At 42.8% G+C, this 17,767-nt stretch overlaps 1 protein-coding gene and 2 long non-coding RNA genes across 3 annotated transcripts; 2 read left to right on the top strand and 1 right to left on the bottom strand.

Moving 5' to 3' along the window:
- Positions 1-22: 22 nt before the first annotated feature.
- Positions 23-4,847, bottom strand: LOC124999855. Its single transcript, XR_007111237.1, has 3 exons — positions 3,741-4,847; positions 697-773; positions 23-563 (listed from the first exon to the last, which is right to left on the bottom strand). It is a non-coding gene; the product is annotated as an uncharacterized LOC124999855 (long non-coding RNA).
- LOC124999853 lies at positions 1,149-3,103 on the top strand. Its single transcript, XR_007111235.1, has 2 exons — positions 1,149-2,105; positions 2,610-3,103. It is a non-coding gene; the product is annotated as an uncharacterized LOC124999853 (long non-coding RNA).
- A 591-nt stretch (positions 4,848-5,438) lies between the features above and the next one.
- si:dkey-159a18.1 (sortilin) lies at positions 5,439-17,709 on the top strand. Its single transcript, XM_047574996.1, has 21 exons — positions 5,439-5,701; positions 6,003-6,065; positions 6,217-6,293; positions 6,389-6,485; positions 6,763-6,930; positions 7,059-7,132; positions 7,375-7,421; positions 8,090-8,226; positions 8,345-8,428; positions 9,537-9,597; positions 11,758-11,910; positions 12,055-12,152; positions 12,228-12,327; positions 12,884-13,058; positions 13,161-13,354; positions 14,415-14,607; positions 14,747-14,863; positions 14,940-15,081; positions 15,168-15,274; positions 15,354-15,471; positions 16,472-17,709. The coding sequence occupies exons 1-21, from the start codon at positions 5,444-5,446 to the stop codon at positions 16,484-16,486; spliced, it is 2,478 nt and encodes an 825-aa protein (XP_047430952.1). The 5' UTR covers positions 5,439-5,443; the 3' UTR covers positions 16,487-17,709.
- Positions 17,710-17,767: the final 58 nt, after the last annotated feature.

Below are 17,767 nucleotides of genomic sequence, written 5' to 3'. Positions count from 1 at the left end.
TTAAAACGTCTTAGTTTAGTACAATAACTTTATTGATCCCACACATCAGTAATTCATGTTTCATCAGCTGTAAAGTAGTGCAAAAAACAGTGTATGTTACACTTTAATAATATGTGTCTATCACTATCACTAAAATCCTTGAAAAATAAAGGGTTTGCACATTTCTTTCCTATTGTTGCCACTCTGTAATTGTATTGTTTTTAGTTTGGTGTTGTGGTGTAGTCTCAGCTTGTGGAACACAGAAACAACAAGTGACATCAGCACATAGTGATGGTTATCAATTCCACACTGTTTCCTGTAAGTAATTCCAGGTGGTTTAGATTTTCTACACATTGGTATCGATTTTACCGGAGTACGAAAAGCTAGTCTTTCATCTCGTCGTTTATAAGTGACTTCCCTCTAAGTTCTTCTAGAACACTGCTCACTTTGTTTCTTTTGCCCTCCTCTCTCTCTCGAGTCATTGCATTTCTTTTCTCTCTCTCCAGACTCTCAACCCTACCCAAGGCATCAATGAGTCTGGCCCTCAGATCATCAGGTGATGAAGGGAGAGCGTAGGAGTGGTCCTAGTAGATACAAAGGACAGTCAGAAGATGTTTGAGAAGAGTGACAGAGTGAGAAGTGGCTGGGGTGACAACAGATTTGGACTAACAAAGTATATGCACAACTGTTTGAAGAAGGTTCATTATTGGTACTCACAACATTGAATACAGGCAGGGGCTCCACCGCAGTCCACTGACAGAACCTCCTGAGCTTTCTTTGAGGTCTCAGTTGTTCTGGAAGAAACAGGCTTAAGTGAAGAAAAAAATAATAATAATAATAATAAAATAAACAACCTTCCAGACCACCCAGATGTTCTGGTTCTAGTCTGCTCTGCATCCAAACAAATCCAACCAGAACCAAACATGGAGATGCAGCTTTGAGTTTCTATGCTCCTCCTATCTGGAAAAAACTCTCCTTCTATTAAAGGAAGGCTGAAAACCCACTTGTTTAGAGTTGCCTTTGATTAATAATAACTGGAACATAGACTAATTCTTGTGTGGATTACAAATTTTAAACTTCACTTTATCATTTTTATCATGTAAAATACTTTGAACTGCCTTGTTGCTGAAATGTGCCATGTAAATAAAGTTAACTTGACTTTACAAAACATATAATCAATTCCTTCACACAAAGATGGCAACGACCTATCATCATTTGACGCGCAGTTAATGACGTCACTGTTGTCGCATCATTATGTGTCAGGCTGCCGCCTGAAAAAAACAAAGCTTCATTTTTTTGAGTCCCCTATGTAGGCCATATAATTTGACCATTAAGGTTTCGAACACCAACACAAAATAACGTAACCCTTGTGTAGGGCTCTATAAAAATGGTTAGGGGGCGCTTTCGGACACAGCCTGAATCTAAATTATTGACGTCACCATCGACGTGACGGCAGCATGCCGATTACGTCAACGTGCCACAGAATTGTGTCATAGTAGGTGGCAGTGATAACATGCTAATATTAGCATTAGCTCAAATTACTATTGATACCAAGAACAGCTGCTACTATGCAAACGGCAGCTGAATGCACACAACCTGGGATGTTGACATTAAAGCTGAAACTTTAACTTTAGCTAACGTTGTCAGTGGATCTTCGTTGAGAATCGAATAGTTTATGAGTGTATTAGCATTTCATGTCGAGTTAAACTTATCGGAGAAAGAAAAGAAACTCGTGTGCATAAAGGTGTAACGCTTTAAATCTGACAAATCGCTCAAAAAATCCCTTGGAAAACCCACAAGTCTTTTTTAATGGCATCCGTTCCCACATTCAGGAAATTTGCTGCTGCTGCATGTGCTACATGTGATGTCACTGGTCCATAAGGTGGCACTGCTTGATACAGAAGCGGACAGACGGCAACAAGGCAGTGGTGTGGTGTGAGCTACCGAGAGATGAGGAGTTACTCAGATTTTAAGAAGCAAAGCCAGACTGTGATTATTGTAATTACCGAGCGACAAGATAAATACGCATCTCTTTGAGGCGACGGCGTCGACTGCTGGAAAAGTACAACACATCTGCGAGACACAGAGAAAAGGAAAGCAAGAAACACGTCTCGCTTCAGCCTCCGGTATGTTCTTGTGTGAAAGCTACTCTACCAGACTTCAACAGCCTGCTATAAAAACACGGAACGCTCGCATTTTTTGATCTAAATGTGCGATCTTAAAGCCATGTACTCTGCCCGTGTAGCAGCTGCCTTCAGGATTAACTGCGTTTATTGATTTTTTGTTTCATTCTCATGTCCAGTCTGTCGCATATGAAAACGCTGACTCCTTAAAAACAAGAAGCGTAGACAGCATCGCATCGGTGCCTTTGCTGCTAATAATGGCGTGGTAATTTACCGTAACACCGGGTCCGTTTTGGATTGTTTTTCTGAAGAAGTCGTTGTTTTACAAGTAGCCTCAAATGCACCACTGTCGCTCGTTATTTCTTCCTGTTAATGCTTCCTCGTAGGTCACTTCTGCACAAAAACGATCACTGGCATGTAAACCGCATCAAATAACTCGGGCTACACATGTTTACTTATCCAACTATCTATAAAAATTCGCTTTTTTTTTGGTTTTGTTTCCTGCAGGTCCCCTTTTCCACAAGAGCCATGGTGGCCGCAGTGCTTAAGATGTATTTCTTTGGAACGGCACTCACGGTACTCGCCGTCATTTACGGAATTGTGGACTCATTTGGCGGCCTCATGTACGTCCAGGACAACCGCTACATGCTGGAGCTGAATCATCAGACGCATGAGAGGCCCCTCTCCAACGGCAACCACACCAGAGGACCCCGTGTGACTAAAAACATCGGCTCATGAGGGAATTGTAATGCCCGACTACTTGGATGCACTTTGGGGGAGGAGGATAAAAGCACGGACTCTGAAAAGAAGGACTCGATATGGATGCTAAATTCCCCTTAATTGCTGTTTTTGTTGTAATTTGTACCATCTGCTGTCGGGAAACGGTTGCAGCTAATGTCTGGACCAGCTGACAAGTGTACTGAACTATGCACTACTGAAGAATGAGTTGCACTAACGCGACAATGTTTCGTTTTCTGTATTAAAAGATTTACTTTTTAAAACTGTTGTAAAGAAGTTGTTTGTGGCCTGAATATAAGCGAAAGGTGTTCAGCGGTGGAAGAAGGAAAGTAAGATCACCGCATTACAAGTAAGAGTTTTGCAGTGAGTGGTTTGAGTGGAAAAAATATGAAAAGCATTAGTTTTTGCCTTCTTAGTCTTAAATTTACGATTTCAAGGGGATCAGGGGATATTTTAAAAAGTCCTGACGCACAGATGTGTTTTTTATAATCTTTTTTTTTCGTGAGTTATTGAAGTTAAACTGTGCGAGGTTTAGACCGATTTTCAGATTTCTGAAATGTGACCCTGTTTACGCAGTGCCCAGATCAGAAACAGCTGTAAAACCTGTGGCTTATTCTTTATCCAACCTTTATATCTTAAAACTGTCAACCAGTAAAGTGGAAAGAAGATTAAAAACGGCAAGTAGGCTGCCTCGAGTATACAGATTTGAGTAAATGTAGTTTACATTCCACCTCCGGTGAAGTCCCCGTTGTCTATCAGATATCAGTCTATCGGTATCAGATATACTAAAAATATAACGCACAACATGAAATCCATGCTGACGGAGACTGAGGAAGTGAAACTTTAGACAATGCGACAAGATAGACAGGTCATGGTAAAGTACGAGCAGTTTTAGCGCACCCTTAATTCCTAGGAAAGTGGCTGAGAAAGCAGCCCCCGCAGAATCGGTGTCACGCCTCCGTGCTCCCGGGTGCATCTGAATTGAATGATTATGTGAGAAAACCACGAGGAAGAAAGTTCCTGGCTGTCCTCCCCAATCTTTTTTTCTTCGTTCCGTTTTCGATTGTTGGTCCAGTTAATGATTCTCTGTCATGACGTGGGTCAAATATTCCTGGGCCATCCAGGTCACGGTAAAAATCCAACAGGCAGCCGAATTCAGGCAGCTGAACTTGTGCGTGAGAACGTGAGTCAGACACAAATAGCTTTCGTGTGAACTGTAAGATATAAAAGACTGTGAAAAGGGGGATTTTGAACAGTTGGGGGACTTGTGTACAGAACACAAATGTTGAAATCACTCGTCATCTATTCATTAACCGGATCAAGGGTTCTTTTTGGGGCACAGCTTAAGCCGATTACAGCTTGTGTGGTGGTTCTCTGAAGTGGGAAAAATAACCACCTGGGCTCTTAACACTTTCACTTCCACCCTCAGTTTATCCGTTTTCTCCTCTGCCCTCCGCTCCATGGATAACATTTTCACTGAAGCATTTTTGGCTGTCATGTTTCACAGTCATGGCCATAGGTCAGCGCGTACGCACACCCACACACCAACTAATTTTCAGCGCCGAGTCATTATCTTAAGTTTTTGACATTTTCTGGCTCTGTTAGTTCTCACTTGTCTCATTTGTCTACTTAACACTACCACGCATTTCCTTTCTCCAGTAAAACAAATGTCTATCAGCACAAACTTGTCTTTCACTGGAAACAACTTAGCCACCTAATCTATAGAGACAATTAAAGCTTGAATGAGCACGCACCCTTAGTATTTCTTTAATGGTACACGCATTAGAAGATCAGTGAAACAAACAAAAAAAAAAAAAAAAACATATACCTGGCTTGATGTCAATTAATCTGTTTTTCTTGGTAGCACAATGGATCAGGTGGATCGCCTCTCGGCAAAACAACTGGGTGCCACCCTTCATTAGCTGCCTGTGGAGATCTGTCAGTAATCTGCGTCCTCAAACGCACACGCATCTCACTTGTTCAGGTTTTGACTTGACTATTACGGCAGCTCCATTGTGGAAATAACAGTTTTGCGTGCGTAAAAGCGCAAAAACAAAAAAACAAAAAAGAGAGAGTGAGAGAGCGAGAGAGAGAGAGAGAGAGAGAGAGGGAAACTTCTTGAGGCGCTTTGACTCATGAGCTCACCCAGAAATATGGGTGAACACACGTCGACCTCTTGCGTTGACTTGTCTAAACTACCTCTCTTCTGCCTGCGCCCACGCCTCCTCACACTTTTAACGGCTCTTAAGAACTTCTCCATCCATGTCACTTTTCTCGACAGCGCACGCTGTTAAGATCACAACTAAGCGCACGCTGAAAGTTACATTCCCAAGAGGCCGTAAGATGCGTTTCCAGGAAACGTAATGAAATGTAAACCCTCCCCTGCTGCTGCTGCTGCTGCGGCGGCGGCGGCTAGGTCACCTGCATGCGGGCAGAAGCACCTGCTGACAGTGGACGCGCAACTTCACACAGCACTTTTTATGTTAATGACCCGTTCAAGCACTTCCCACCCCCACTCGACTTTAGAGCGCGACTGAGGCAGTATCGACAGGCATCTCCGGTCAGCAGTGCTCATATTTTCATTCTGGTCTCTCGTCGCCGATATGATTTGGAGACTCGTGGCCCTCGGTGGGGTGTTGCTTCTTCTCCTGGGAGCGGAAAGCAGAATTTATGGGGGGAGGACGGTGACTTTGCGCCGGCCTGAGCAAAGGGACAGCCGGGGCCAAGTGCGCGCACGCCCCAGGAGGGACACCGGCAGCTCCCTGGGCGCCTCCACCCCCTCCCACGGTCCTCGCTTCACCTCCTGTCGGCTCCCACTCACCCCAGCCGAACACAAGGTTCTGGATGACAACAGACACGAGGTGAGTTGTATTTAAGCGGAATTTCTCTGAAGCCGGAAAGAGGTCAAGGTCCACCAAATGAGTCATGTAATGTTTTGAAGAGGGGGTTTTAAAAAAAAAGTCTCTGGAGATATGTATCTAGTGTGTTTGCTTTGTTTCATGAGTCATGAGAAACCGTTACAGCAAGTAAGAGATTTTACATTGTTCTGTGGCTTATGTCATGTTTATGACACATGTTTAGCAAATGTGTCCATCTGAGTATGAGAAAGTTGTATCAATAAAACTTTCCACGCATCTCTCTGCTCTCCTCTCCACCTCTTAGACAGGGTTTAATGGTGACGATGGCTCCTATGTAGTCCTCACATGGGTGGGCGACGGCACTGGAGTGAGTATTTTAAAGCCCTGCAACAAATAAACACAATGCACCGCCTTTTTCCTCACTTTGGATGTGCATTTTTTATACCTTTCTTTTGCAAAACCTCACTTGTTATGTGATCAAAGCTCCCTCCACATACACATCCCTACGTCTCCTATAGGTCATCCTTGTGCTGTCAACTATCAGCGCTCCCATTGACAGTTTCCTAGAAGGAGGCTCTTCACGACTTTACCGAAGGTCAGTTGGCATCTCATCATCTCATCCCTTCCCGGGCGCTGCCGTGTAGCAATAAAAGAAAACATCTCTCCTTTCCCCTCGTTCTCTCTCCTCAGCACGGATTACGGCAAGTCCTTCCACGACATCTCCCAGCTCATCAACCACACCTTCATCAGGAAGGAGTTTGGGGTCAGCGTCGGACCGGGGAGCTCTGTAAGCTTCATCGCTTTAGGCACAGTTTCAGTTGGTGAATTATGTGTGTGTTACGCGTCGGCCCTGAGGAGCTTGTGGTGTTGCCTCACAGAAAAAAAAAAAGGTGTGAAGACATCTCGCATCCAAGCCGTCACTTATGGGGCCGACGTGTTCAAAAGTGCAGCCACAGAAACGGACGGTTATGCTGACAACTTTGTTCTCGGTTTGCATCTATGCGAGTTCAACGGGTCACAGTACTCAACGTTGCAACTTCCACCTTGCTTCTGTTCGCTTGCAGGTGATATTGACTGCAGACACGCCGGTGGTCAACAATCCAGGTGGGGTTATCTTCACCTCCACGGACGCCGGCGCCACCTTCAAGTACATCCAGCTCCCCTTCCACCTGGCCGAGCCGATCACATACCACTTCCTCAACCCCGACTACCTCGTGGCCCTCAGCATTGATGCAAGTCTTTTAATAGCCTTCCAACATGCTTTACCTAATATTATTTGAATGCCTCTACACACATCTAGAACACACCTTAAACTAATGGTAAACATTACTCTTTTTCTTTCTTTCCCCCTGACTTGCAGGGCAGTCTTTGGCTTTCGCTGGACTTTGGTGTCGACTGGGCAAAAGTTCACGATGGAGTGCATTCTTTCTCTTGGTGAGAATAAACAGGAAACAGAATTAGTCGCCACGCGTCAGTGCAGAAGACGCAAAAAAAAAAGAAAAAAAGTTACCGGGATGCTAGAAAGTGCATCATGGCATATCACGACATGAGGCAATTTACTGGAGAAGAAAAAGATACAATGGAAAAAGTGATCTGTTGAACAATTCTTAGCCGAAGAAGCTGTTGTGCCATTTTTTTGTTTTTTTGCAATGTTTCTGACTTCCTCTTTCCATTAGGGGGGCTGGCATCAATTTGTTCTTCAGCTGCAGTCGAGTAGACACAGGTAAAGACTATAAGACTCACACTTGAAGATACCAAAATGTGTAAAGGAGTGACACTCAGGCAGTATTAAAATGATTTAAATAGTATTTTAATATACAGTTAGGAGGCTAGTTGGAGTTTGTATCCATGTCTATCTGAGAAAGGACGTCGACCTTTGACCCTTAAAAAAATTGTGTTAGGACCTTTACTGCCACATTCTCAAGTACTGACCTTTGAGTTTACAGGAACGCTTTTTTGCCAAATATGAAGAAATGTCATTCTGGTGTTCCTGAGAAGTTCATGTCTGTGTCAAATTTAAAGGCATTTCCTCAAAAAGTACTGCGTAGATATTGCGTTCACGAGTTGATAACGGGTCAAGAAGGTGTTTTGCGAGATCTCAGTGCCACAATCATTCTCATTGTCCGTGTTCTCGACTCCGTGTGAATGTTTCTGCCAGATTCTGTCAGGGACTTCCCGGGATATTATGTTTACAAGAACGGGCAAGAGGAATATAGTGTAAGAGGAGACGCCGTGAACATTATTGCCAGAAACCTTTACTTCTTTACTGAGTTTGGTCCTGGTTTAGCGCTTGACTTTGATGCACACAAAAAAATGAGTGTTTGATTTGTAAAGTACTGGCATTCTAAGTAAGTTCACATTGCACCAACGTCATTTTACTTATTACTGTAGATAACGCAGAAGAGAGGGGTGATTCAGTGCTCAAGAGAACTAAGGATCTGGGGAAGACCTTCACAACAATCCATGAGGACATCTACGGTTTTGGCTACATAGGCGCCTTTCTCTTCTTCTCCGTGATGGAAGATCCGGTAAGATTCAAGGACAGAACCCCTCCTTTGCACTGTCATACCAATGTCTCACCATTTTTAGGTCTCGTATTGATTTTAAACTTGTGTGTATTACATCTTTGCACTGTTCTGCTACCAGAGATCTCCCCGCGTCATGTACTTCTCGTCGGACCAAGGAAATACCTCCAGTCGAGCTCTGCTCCCTTCGGCGTCCACTGAGCAGGTGAGTAAAACGTTTTTGACCACCTTCTCTGTTGGTTACGGAAAAGAAGTGTTTAATCAAGCTGTGATGAAACCGCTGCTAAAAACACGTCTTGCTCCGTGACCAGGTCAGTGGTTTGGAGGCCAACACAAACATAGCAATGGCGGCAGAACTCATAAAAAATGGTTTAGGAACAACTCAAAAAACATGAAGAACAGCCCAGCAGAGGGTCCAAATTTGTTAGACCCCGCCCCCATTACCAAAAAATAAAAAAATAATTAAAAAAATAAAATAAAACACAGGACATGACCGGAAGACCCGAACTAACAACATCCTGTTTCCAGACACCACAGGACACACTCAGAAGGCCCATGTCCATAATGTTGGCGGTCATAATGTTATGACTGATGGGTGTGTCTGCCCTGAGGTATTCAAAAGAAGACAAAATATTGTTTCACGCATCACAAAGTGTACTTAACATTCTAAAACCAGAAGTCCGCTCATATTTTACGCAACAGGCTGCAGAGAAAATAATAAAAGGGCCAAAATCAACAGATCTCCCGGTTCACTATGTGTGGAGGCTGTGACCTCAGAATGTAAGTTTAAAGTTTCACACTTGAAAACAAACATTTAAATAACTAGCTCTGAAAGATCCTGAGAGATTTACGCTCCCAGTGACACTGATCTCACCGATCGATCCAAATACCAGAGGAAGCCTTTCAGATGACTCTAAGAGACATTTCTAGCTTTCCAGTTTATTTTAACCTAATCATTTCCAATAATATTTTCTTTGTCGCGTTCCTCTCTTGCGGTTCGCCATGGGGTGAGAGACTCTTCAGTTAGTCTCCTCGCGGTTTTTGAGCAAGAACAAACCTGGCAACACTTCCTTTTTCGACACACACACACACCTGCTGTGATGAAACCCCCGCCCAAACCACTTGTTGACAGCACAAACACACGCAGTCTATCTCACGACGATTAGACAAGGATCGTTAGACAGAAGATTAAATAAGTCATCAAAATGCTTTATGCCTTTTTTTTTTTTTGTTTTGTTTTGCTTCGTTTTTTTGCAGTCTCATATTTTGTCGCCCTCATCCCTGGATATGTGTGTGTGTGTGTGTGTTTGCAGTTTTACTCCATCCTGGACGGCGACGAGGATATGCTCTTCATGCATGTGGACAACCCAGGAGGTATCGAGCATAAACGCATAAACGCACACTAAAGGAACGGTTAATCTCCCTGACACATATTTGCAAATATACCCACGCCGCATGGCAGAATTTATAGCTCCCTCAGCCTTTTTTTTTTTCTTTTTCTTTTTTCTTTTTTGTAATGGAAAAGCTCAATGGTGAAGGCCGGACTGGTTTCACAAGTTCTCTGTGTTGCTGACGAATCATTCCATTATACCAAGTGTGTGTTTGCTCATGCAATTCTAGCTGCCCTCGCTTTGTTCCCTTCTTTTTTCCACATCTCTCTTTCTCCCTCCACCTTATTCTCCCTTCCTCGTGCTATTTCCGTTCTCTCTCCTTTTATTCTTCTATTACATATATTCTTTTTCCTCCGACTGCTTCCCCAGTTCCTATCTGTACGTACAGGGTGAAGGGACTTTCGTTGTGCAGCGATAAATAGGGGAGATATGGGGTAAAAGGGCTTTATCTTTTGTTGGCTGGAGGGTGAGAGATTTAGGTTACACTGCAAAAGCTGACAAACATATCTTGGGATCAGGGTGTAACGCGCGCACACACACACACATATATACACACACACACACACACACACACACACACAAACACACACATTCAAAAACTCAATCCGTCGCCCGCTTTAAGCTGAGCTCGTCCTTCATGCCTTTAGCTGACACGTGTGTGAGCTTCAAACAGATAAAATATGATTGATGCTGGAAGGCTTGTGTCAGCGCGGCATCACCTGTTCCCAGGTGCTGATTCACTTTGAAAGTGGTGCACGTTGCAAAAAAACAAAAAAAAAAGCAAAAAAAACCATATATTTCCCACAATGCATGTGGTTTGTGCAGTTGCAGTCAGTAGCCAGGTTTACGTGGAGACTTTTTTATCATTCCAATTGCTGTTTTACAGACGGTTTGATGAAAACATCACATGACTGATCAAAGATGGCGGTCTATCGTCTAATTACATTGACTGATACTATGGACAAACCCATCGTGATGCCACCAGTTGGATTTTGAACCTCGAAATGAACCAATCTGTCGTTGTCACCATAACATTGGTCAAATGGAAAAATAATTGGACATACTTAATTTAAAAGTATCATTAATTATTATTAATGTTCTGACTTAGCTGGCAGTTTGATAGATAGCCTCCCGTTAGCCTGGCTAACAAACCGGAGCCTCGCTGGATGTGCTAGCCTAAGGCTAATTCATTAGCTGGCTAATTAGATAGTTATCTTCAGCTACCAGACCAGCTATATTGGGCACTGACACAGACCATTAAAATAATTCTCCAAATTCACTTAACGGATGGTCTTGTAGGAGGTGCAGCAAAGCAGACAACCATTATTTTTTTTAATTAAAATGATCCAAAATGTCAGATCGGAGCCTGACTTCATCCCGATTCACCGTTTATATGACTTTCGATCAGTTTAGGAAAAGGACAATTCTGCTGTTTATTCCGATTGAGGTGTTTATATGGAGCATTTTCATTCGATTTGGGCTTCTAAATCGACTGTCATTGGAATATTTGGCTCCATGTTAACCCAGCTAATGAAAAACTAGCAGAAAAGAAAACTGGCCGAGAAATAAAGAAATGATCTTCTGTATACAGGGTCAGTAGCAACATATATTTTAGCTGAAATGAAATAAATTAACACAAGTAGTTGAAGTGAATTCGACTGTGGGGAACTGAAGCCATTATATTAATTAATATTTTCCTCAAATTCACCAGACTCCACTGAGAAAACCAGTAATTTTGCCTTGCAGAATATAGGCGTAGTCTGTCTACTGCTACCTCGATTGGTAAGGGTTTGTGGGTTATTGGGTGACTTTTGCGTGTGTCAATATGCGAAATCGGATCCGAATGAACAACATCGAAACAACAAAGTCACCCTGTGTAGGGCCAAATTCATGAGTTCCACAAGGTAAAATGAAGTTTTTTGTTAATGGAGTCTGGTAGCTTTGATGGGCTCAAAACAATGTCTACTGTTCCCTGTTAGAAAAAGCAGTGAACATATTCTAAATATATTATATATATATATATCCGAGTCCTGATCCAACCTAAATAAATTCCTTAAGGCTTTTCTTACGTTCAGGGTTTTGTTACTATCTTGATGTAGTGAGAAGCTAAACTCCTCCTTTGTTCCTCTCTCTTTTGTCCCAGACACCTTCTTTGGAACCATGTACACCTCAGACGACCGTGGCATCCTGTTTTCCAAATCTCTGGAGCGCCACCTCTTTGACGGGACCAGGAAGAGCGACTTCACCAACATTACCTCCCTGAGAGGGGTTTACCTCACCAATAAGCTAGACGTGGGTGCGTCTCTCCGTGTGTGTGTGTGTGTGTGTGTGTTTGGATATGGCAGGAGGCCTGAAAACACAAGTGTGCAAACATACCAGTGTGCACACTATTGTTTGGTTTGCTGTGATACTGAATAAAGAACATGTCGTATCGTTGCAGATGGGCGAATTAGATCTGTGATTTCCTTTAACAGAGGAGGGACCTGGAGGCAACTGAACAAACCTGATAACGTGGACTGTGAAGACCCAGCCAAGAGCGTGTGTTATATACAGCAAAATCTAATGTGTATAAAGTAACATTTAATCCTTAATTAAAACCTTTTTTTTCACTAGTGCAATCTTCATATTCATGGAGAACACAGTCGCAACAAAGGAATCGTACCTATGCTGGCTCTGTCTGAGCCCACCGCTGTTGGTCTGGTTATCGCCCATGGTAAATAAACCGACTTTTACCCATAGTCCATCAGGCATAACATTATGACCACCTTCCTGTAGGTTTAATCAGTGAATGGACATGGGTCTTCTGAGGGTGTCCTGAGGTGTCTGGCAACACAATGTTGTTAGTGGAGGGCTTTTGGTCCTATGCGTTGAGGAGAGGGGCCTCTGTTGATCAGGTTTCAAGTGCATCCCGGGAATACTTATTCAGTTTGGGATCTAGTGAAGTGGTCGTAATCTTACGCTTGATCGTGTATGTTTTCTCTCAACAAAGGTAGGAATACCAATAGAATAACCAGTTTGTGGCTAAAGAATATTTCATTTCTGCATCTTTGGGTGTAAAGGCAACTGTTTTAGTAGGACTTAACATGAGATTTTCAATTCTATCGAAAATTGCCCCAAAGGTACAGACTGGCAGTAGTCCATGAAACACAGCTTGATGCTGATTGGACTACATTCAGAGTTGTGTGTTTCTCCCTTTTTAGTGCTGCGTCGTGTCTATGGTGTTAAATGTGTTGCCAAGACATTTAAAAGGTGTATTGTCTCTTCACCAGGCACTGTGGGGGATTCTCTGTCATTATCGCAGCACCCAGATGTTTTTGTTTCCTCTGACGGAGGTTATAACTGGAGGGGCACACTGAGGGGGCCTCACTATTACAGCATATTAGACTCTGGAGGCCTCATTGTGGCTGTGGAAGATCACCATGAAGGACAAGTCAAAACTATCAAGTACTGAAAAGAGATTTATTTTATATTTTTGCGAAATGAAACAGTACTAATGTGTTCTGATGTGAATAAAAACCTTTCTATGCTTGCTTCTGCTCCTCCCAGATTCTCCACAGACGAGGGCCGGTGCTGGAAGTCGTATAACTTCACAGAGCAGCCCTTTTATTTCGCCGGCCTGCTGTCCGAGCCTGGCACCAAGGCCATGAATGTCAGCGTGTGGGGCTTCCGGCCCGAGGAGGACGGCCAACCCATGTGGGTGGCCGTCACCATTGATTTCCAGAGCCTTATCACGAGGCAGTGTAAGTCCAGATGCTATAATTACACAGACCAACACACTGGAACTCAACTTCATAAATCTTGGGACAATTGTCACGTGGCGTTCGGTAACATTCAAGCGCGAGTTCTTTTTTTAGTTTCTGAAGCATACTTTGCAAACAAGACAAAAGGTATTCATTGTCTTCTTACATGCTGGTGTTTGCTGTTGTGGCCCTAGATTTCATCCTCCTCCTCATCTCTTCTACTTCTCTGGGGCCTCTTGACGAGTATGAGGGAATGCAGGACAGTTTGAGATCGTGGGACACTGGACCTCATTCAGTGCGTTTACGGGAGCATGAAAAAAATGGAATTACTGCGTTAACCTGACTTTAACTGGACATGCATGTAAACACGTTACTATCCGATTAAGACACCCAGATAATGCGATTTTCTCCAGGATGTATACGCCTTAATCGGACTTTAACTGGATAACGTGCATGCGCTTGCTACACAATTGCTGCGCTGGCATCTAACCCCAGAACAATAACATCCAAGAAAGCCGGTTGCAGAAGAAGAAAGTAAACACAGCCGGTAGAAGAACAACCTGAGGGATAGCGCGCATCTTACCTGCACAATAAAAAGCACACACATTACGTACAAGATTTAAAAAGCTGTAGTATTATCCATCTAGTGGTTCGGAACCCACTGACAAGACACATATCTAGTGTGCAGGAGGAGGAGAACATGTTCCTGTCAGTTATTTTATTTTTTTCTGTTGCACGTAAACTAGGACAAGGACCGCATTCAGTCAAATTCAGCATGTAAACGTGCTGACTGTTAAGTTTTCTTGAGGTGTCGGGGCCTAACACCTCATGAAGGCGCCGTTAGGCCAATGTTTCATCCCTTCCCCTAGGCTAGGCTGGTGTCTTCTTGGTTGCTAGCTGGTAGCTGACTGCTAGCCTTCTGGTTGATTTCTGTCGGCTGTGTAACAATGAATGCAGTATTATCATTTGCATTGTCATATCCCAGTAGCAATTTGCTAACCCTAATGGCCTCCATGAATAATTTAATAATTTATTGACTGCTCATCGCTGAATTCATCAGGTAAAGACAAGGACTACGAAGAATGGCTGGCTCACTCCACACAGGGAGGCAACTCGAAGAGAAACGGCTGCGTCCTGGGTGTCAAGGAGACTTACCGGAGGTTAAAGAAGCAGTCCGTGTGCAGAAACGGCAGAGGCTTCGTGGTGAGCAAGCGGCAAAGGCCTTGCTTGTGCACCAGAGAAGATTATTTATGGTACGTCAGACTGTAGTGGCCCTACCCTGATATTGCACCATACTCTCTTAAGCTGTTTACTGCAGTGAATGGACATGGAACACGTTTTTGTTCCCTGAGAATACATTCTTGTAAAACTGGCCTCTGTCCTTGACAACAGTGACCATGGCTACTATCGTCACGTGAACACGTCAGAGTGTTTGAGGCAACCGGGCGCTGCAAATAAAACCTTGGAGATCTGTCTGAGTGGAGAGGAGGACGAGCGCCTGTCCACGGGGTAATATTCTTTTAAAATGAAGAGGCGCTCCTCGTTTACACGCACACCTGACTGCATTCTTCCCGTTTTTGTCCAGGTACCGCAAACTCCCGAGTGATCGGTGTGAGGGGGGTTTCAATCCTCAGCTCGCGGTGCAGACAGTAATCAGAATCTGTGACGTTAAACCCAGCCCTCAACCTCTGAAGCCCACTTCTTCAGTCACCCACTTCGACACACCGGTTAGTTTGTACTTTCTTTTTGTATGAGTTGTTTAATTCTTCGTGTTTGTTTTTGATTACACATGCTGTTGCATATATTTTTCTAGAGAGAAAAGCTGGTGTTGATCCTGGTGTGCGCAGGGGCAGCAGCCATCGTCCTGGTAGCTATCGTCTCAGCGATCTTCGCCGTCAGGCGAGTGGTGTACCGGAACAGGTGAGTTGGAGACTCATCTCTTCTGCGTGTTGCACCCAGTTAAAGCGAAGAGCTGATAGGTTCCTGTTTGTCTCCGCAGGACACCTACGTATCGTTTCTCCAACCTCAGGATCCACGATGATGAAAACTGCATCACGGCCGATCTTGTAAGTGCCACTAGCAGCAATGGTACGGCCTGCCAGCCGGACTCAGATGATGTAAGTGTTATTTAACTCTGTTTCAGGTTATTTAATGGCCAAACAGATGGTTTTCACGGCGCGTCATCAGCGCGCCATAAATCCAGAAGTTGCCATGTAGGAGGCACTCGGTACGGTAAACAAAGCGCACTGAAGTAGATGGTGGAAAATTGCTGTGTTTTCGGCTGTACAAATCAGACAGACCGCGAAAAAAGGCTTTTATAGACTGCCAACAGTTATTACAAATCAGGGAGAACAACGCCAAGTTATCAAAGGAAATGAGGCGCTTGTGGTTAGGGAAGCTAATCGAGGATCTACGAGAACAAAGCTCTGGACAATATCCAAATTTGTTCAGCCCATTTCTTGGCAGGTAATTGAAATGTGGACAGAAGCGGCTCTTAACTGATTTTCTACTGTAATGATAATAATGACAGTAATATATATAAAAGCAAACACACATACACACACCACACACACACAGACACACACACATGCACACTCAATATAATTCATATCAAGCTAATTGTTTCTAATGGTGATCTTTGCTGACCTGTCATTCCAACAGATGGCACCCAATCTGGGTCATCCTTTCAATAAAAGGTCAGACTTTGTAGCAGGCTATTAAATGTGATCAGAATCAGATAAAAGTCAATAATACCACATGTGGTAGCTTGATCTGAATTATATTATTATCAGAACATTTTCAACATTTCAATTACCTGTTCGGGTGTTATCCAGACTTTTGCCTGGTAGATCCCTTTTACTGATTTGCAATAACTTTGGTAGACTATAAAATTCCAAATGTTTGTCATGGTCTGCCCGGTTGGTACAACCAAAACCACGGCAATAATTCACCATTTTCCACATCCACTTCAGTTCATGTGCTTTGTTCACCTTGCTGAGTGCCTCCAAGAGGCCTTCCAGATTTATGAAAAGCTGATACGCGATGTGAAAACCATCTGTAAAACTTCATATAGCTTAACTTCCGTATGTACTCTAACATGAGTTTTTATTTTGCCAGGACCTCATTGAATGACACCTTTATGGATATAATGGATACGAGACCAACTACGCTATAGAAATTAAGAAAAAAAAGACTGCTGGCTACATTTTTGTTTCGGACTATCAGGAGCTTTTTTGCATTTTTTTGAATGACATATATGAAAATGTCTTAATTTATTGAGCTCACTATGTTTTATTAACTTACTTTCTTACTTTTGTCTTTGATTTGTACAGTGTTTCCTTTTTATTTTATCGATATTCACTTTGTTTCGTGCCGCCTTTGTACGTCTGTTCAATGTGAAAACAAAACCTGATCATCCCGAAAATGTGCATTTACAACTAGACTAAATTCTGACAGTTAATATGTTATCGCTTAAAATATTATGTGACAGCAAAAGACAAGATAACATGGATTGACGTTTTAAACCTGGCCATCAGGAAGAACTGGTGTCTCCTGTCTGCACAACATGAGCAAAGAAGAAAGACAGACGTCTCACTCCTAGCTATTTAATGCAGAAGTAACAAACAGCTGAAGTCAAGACGTTTACCTGCACCTTAGTTAAATGCATTTAAACTCAGAGTAAAGACAAGAGAAGACAGTGCTAGGTCAGTTACGATCCCAACTTTACTTTATGAAATTATAATGTCAGAATAATATTTAAGCTTTTATTTGATTTCCCAGTGGGTTAGAATGTTGCGTGCACTTAGTTTTGGCCTCCTTCCTCGTGATGCCATCTACACAACATGATGCTGCCTCTTCTGTGCTTCACAGCTTAAATGTCCTTCAGCTTGCAACTCTGCCCCAGTTTCCTCAAGCCATAACAGTGGCCAATTATGGTTATATTCTTTATCAGACCAAAGGACATTTCTCCATAATGGCTTGCATATAGTAGAAGTTTTTGCCAAAAGTAAAGCTTGTTAGCATGAAATCTGTACAGTGGTAATTTGAAGGACTTCAACCTAGCAGTAGCTTAAACTATGAGTTGACTTGTTGCAAAATACTTTGCAACGTACACCTAAAATACGCATTTGTCACGTAGACAATACAATATATAATTTAAACAAAACTTAATATATTTCTACAAGTGATACCTCTTCCATATAAGTCACAGTAAGGGAAGTATTTTATGCACAAATCTAAACTATTTAAATTTTTATTATGGTAAGTAACAAAGGCTTAAAGGTGATTAGCAATACCCATGCTCAGGAGCTCAGGAGGTTGTTTCTTGCTAACTAAAAATGTAAATAATATTTTCTTTCTTTTTTAAAATGTGTTTTTGGAATTAAATTTATGAATTTGTGTAAAAAAAAAAAA

This window comes from Mugil cephalus, chromosome 22, assembly GCF_022458985.1.
Source record: "Mugil cephalus isolate CIBA_MC_2020 chromosome 22, CIBA_Mcephalus_1.1, whole genome shotgun sequence".
Classification (NCBI taxonomy): Eukaryota; Metazoa; Chordata; class Actinopteri; order Mugiliformes; family Mugilidae; genus Mugil; species Mugil cephalus.
The sequence above is the reverse complement of the archived record's forward strand: the minus strand, read 5'-3'. Positions and strand labels throughout refer to the sequence as shown.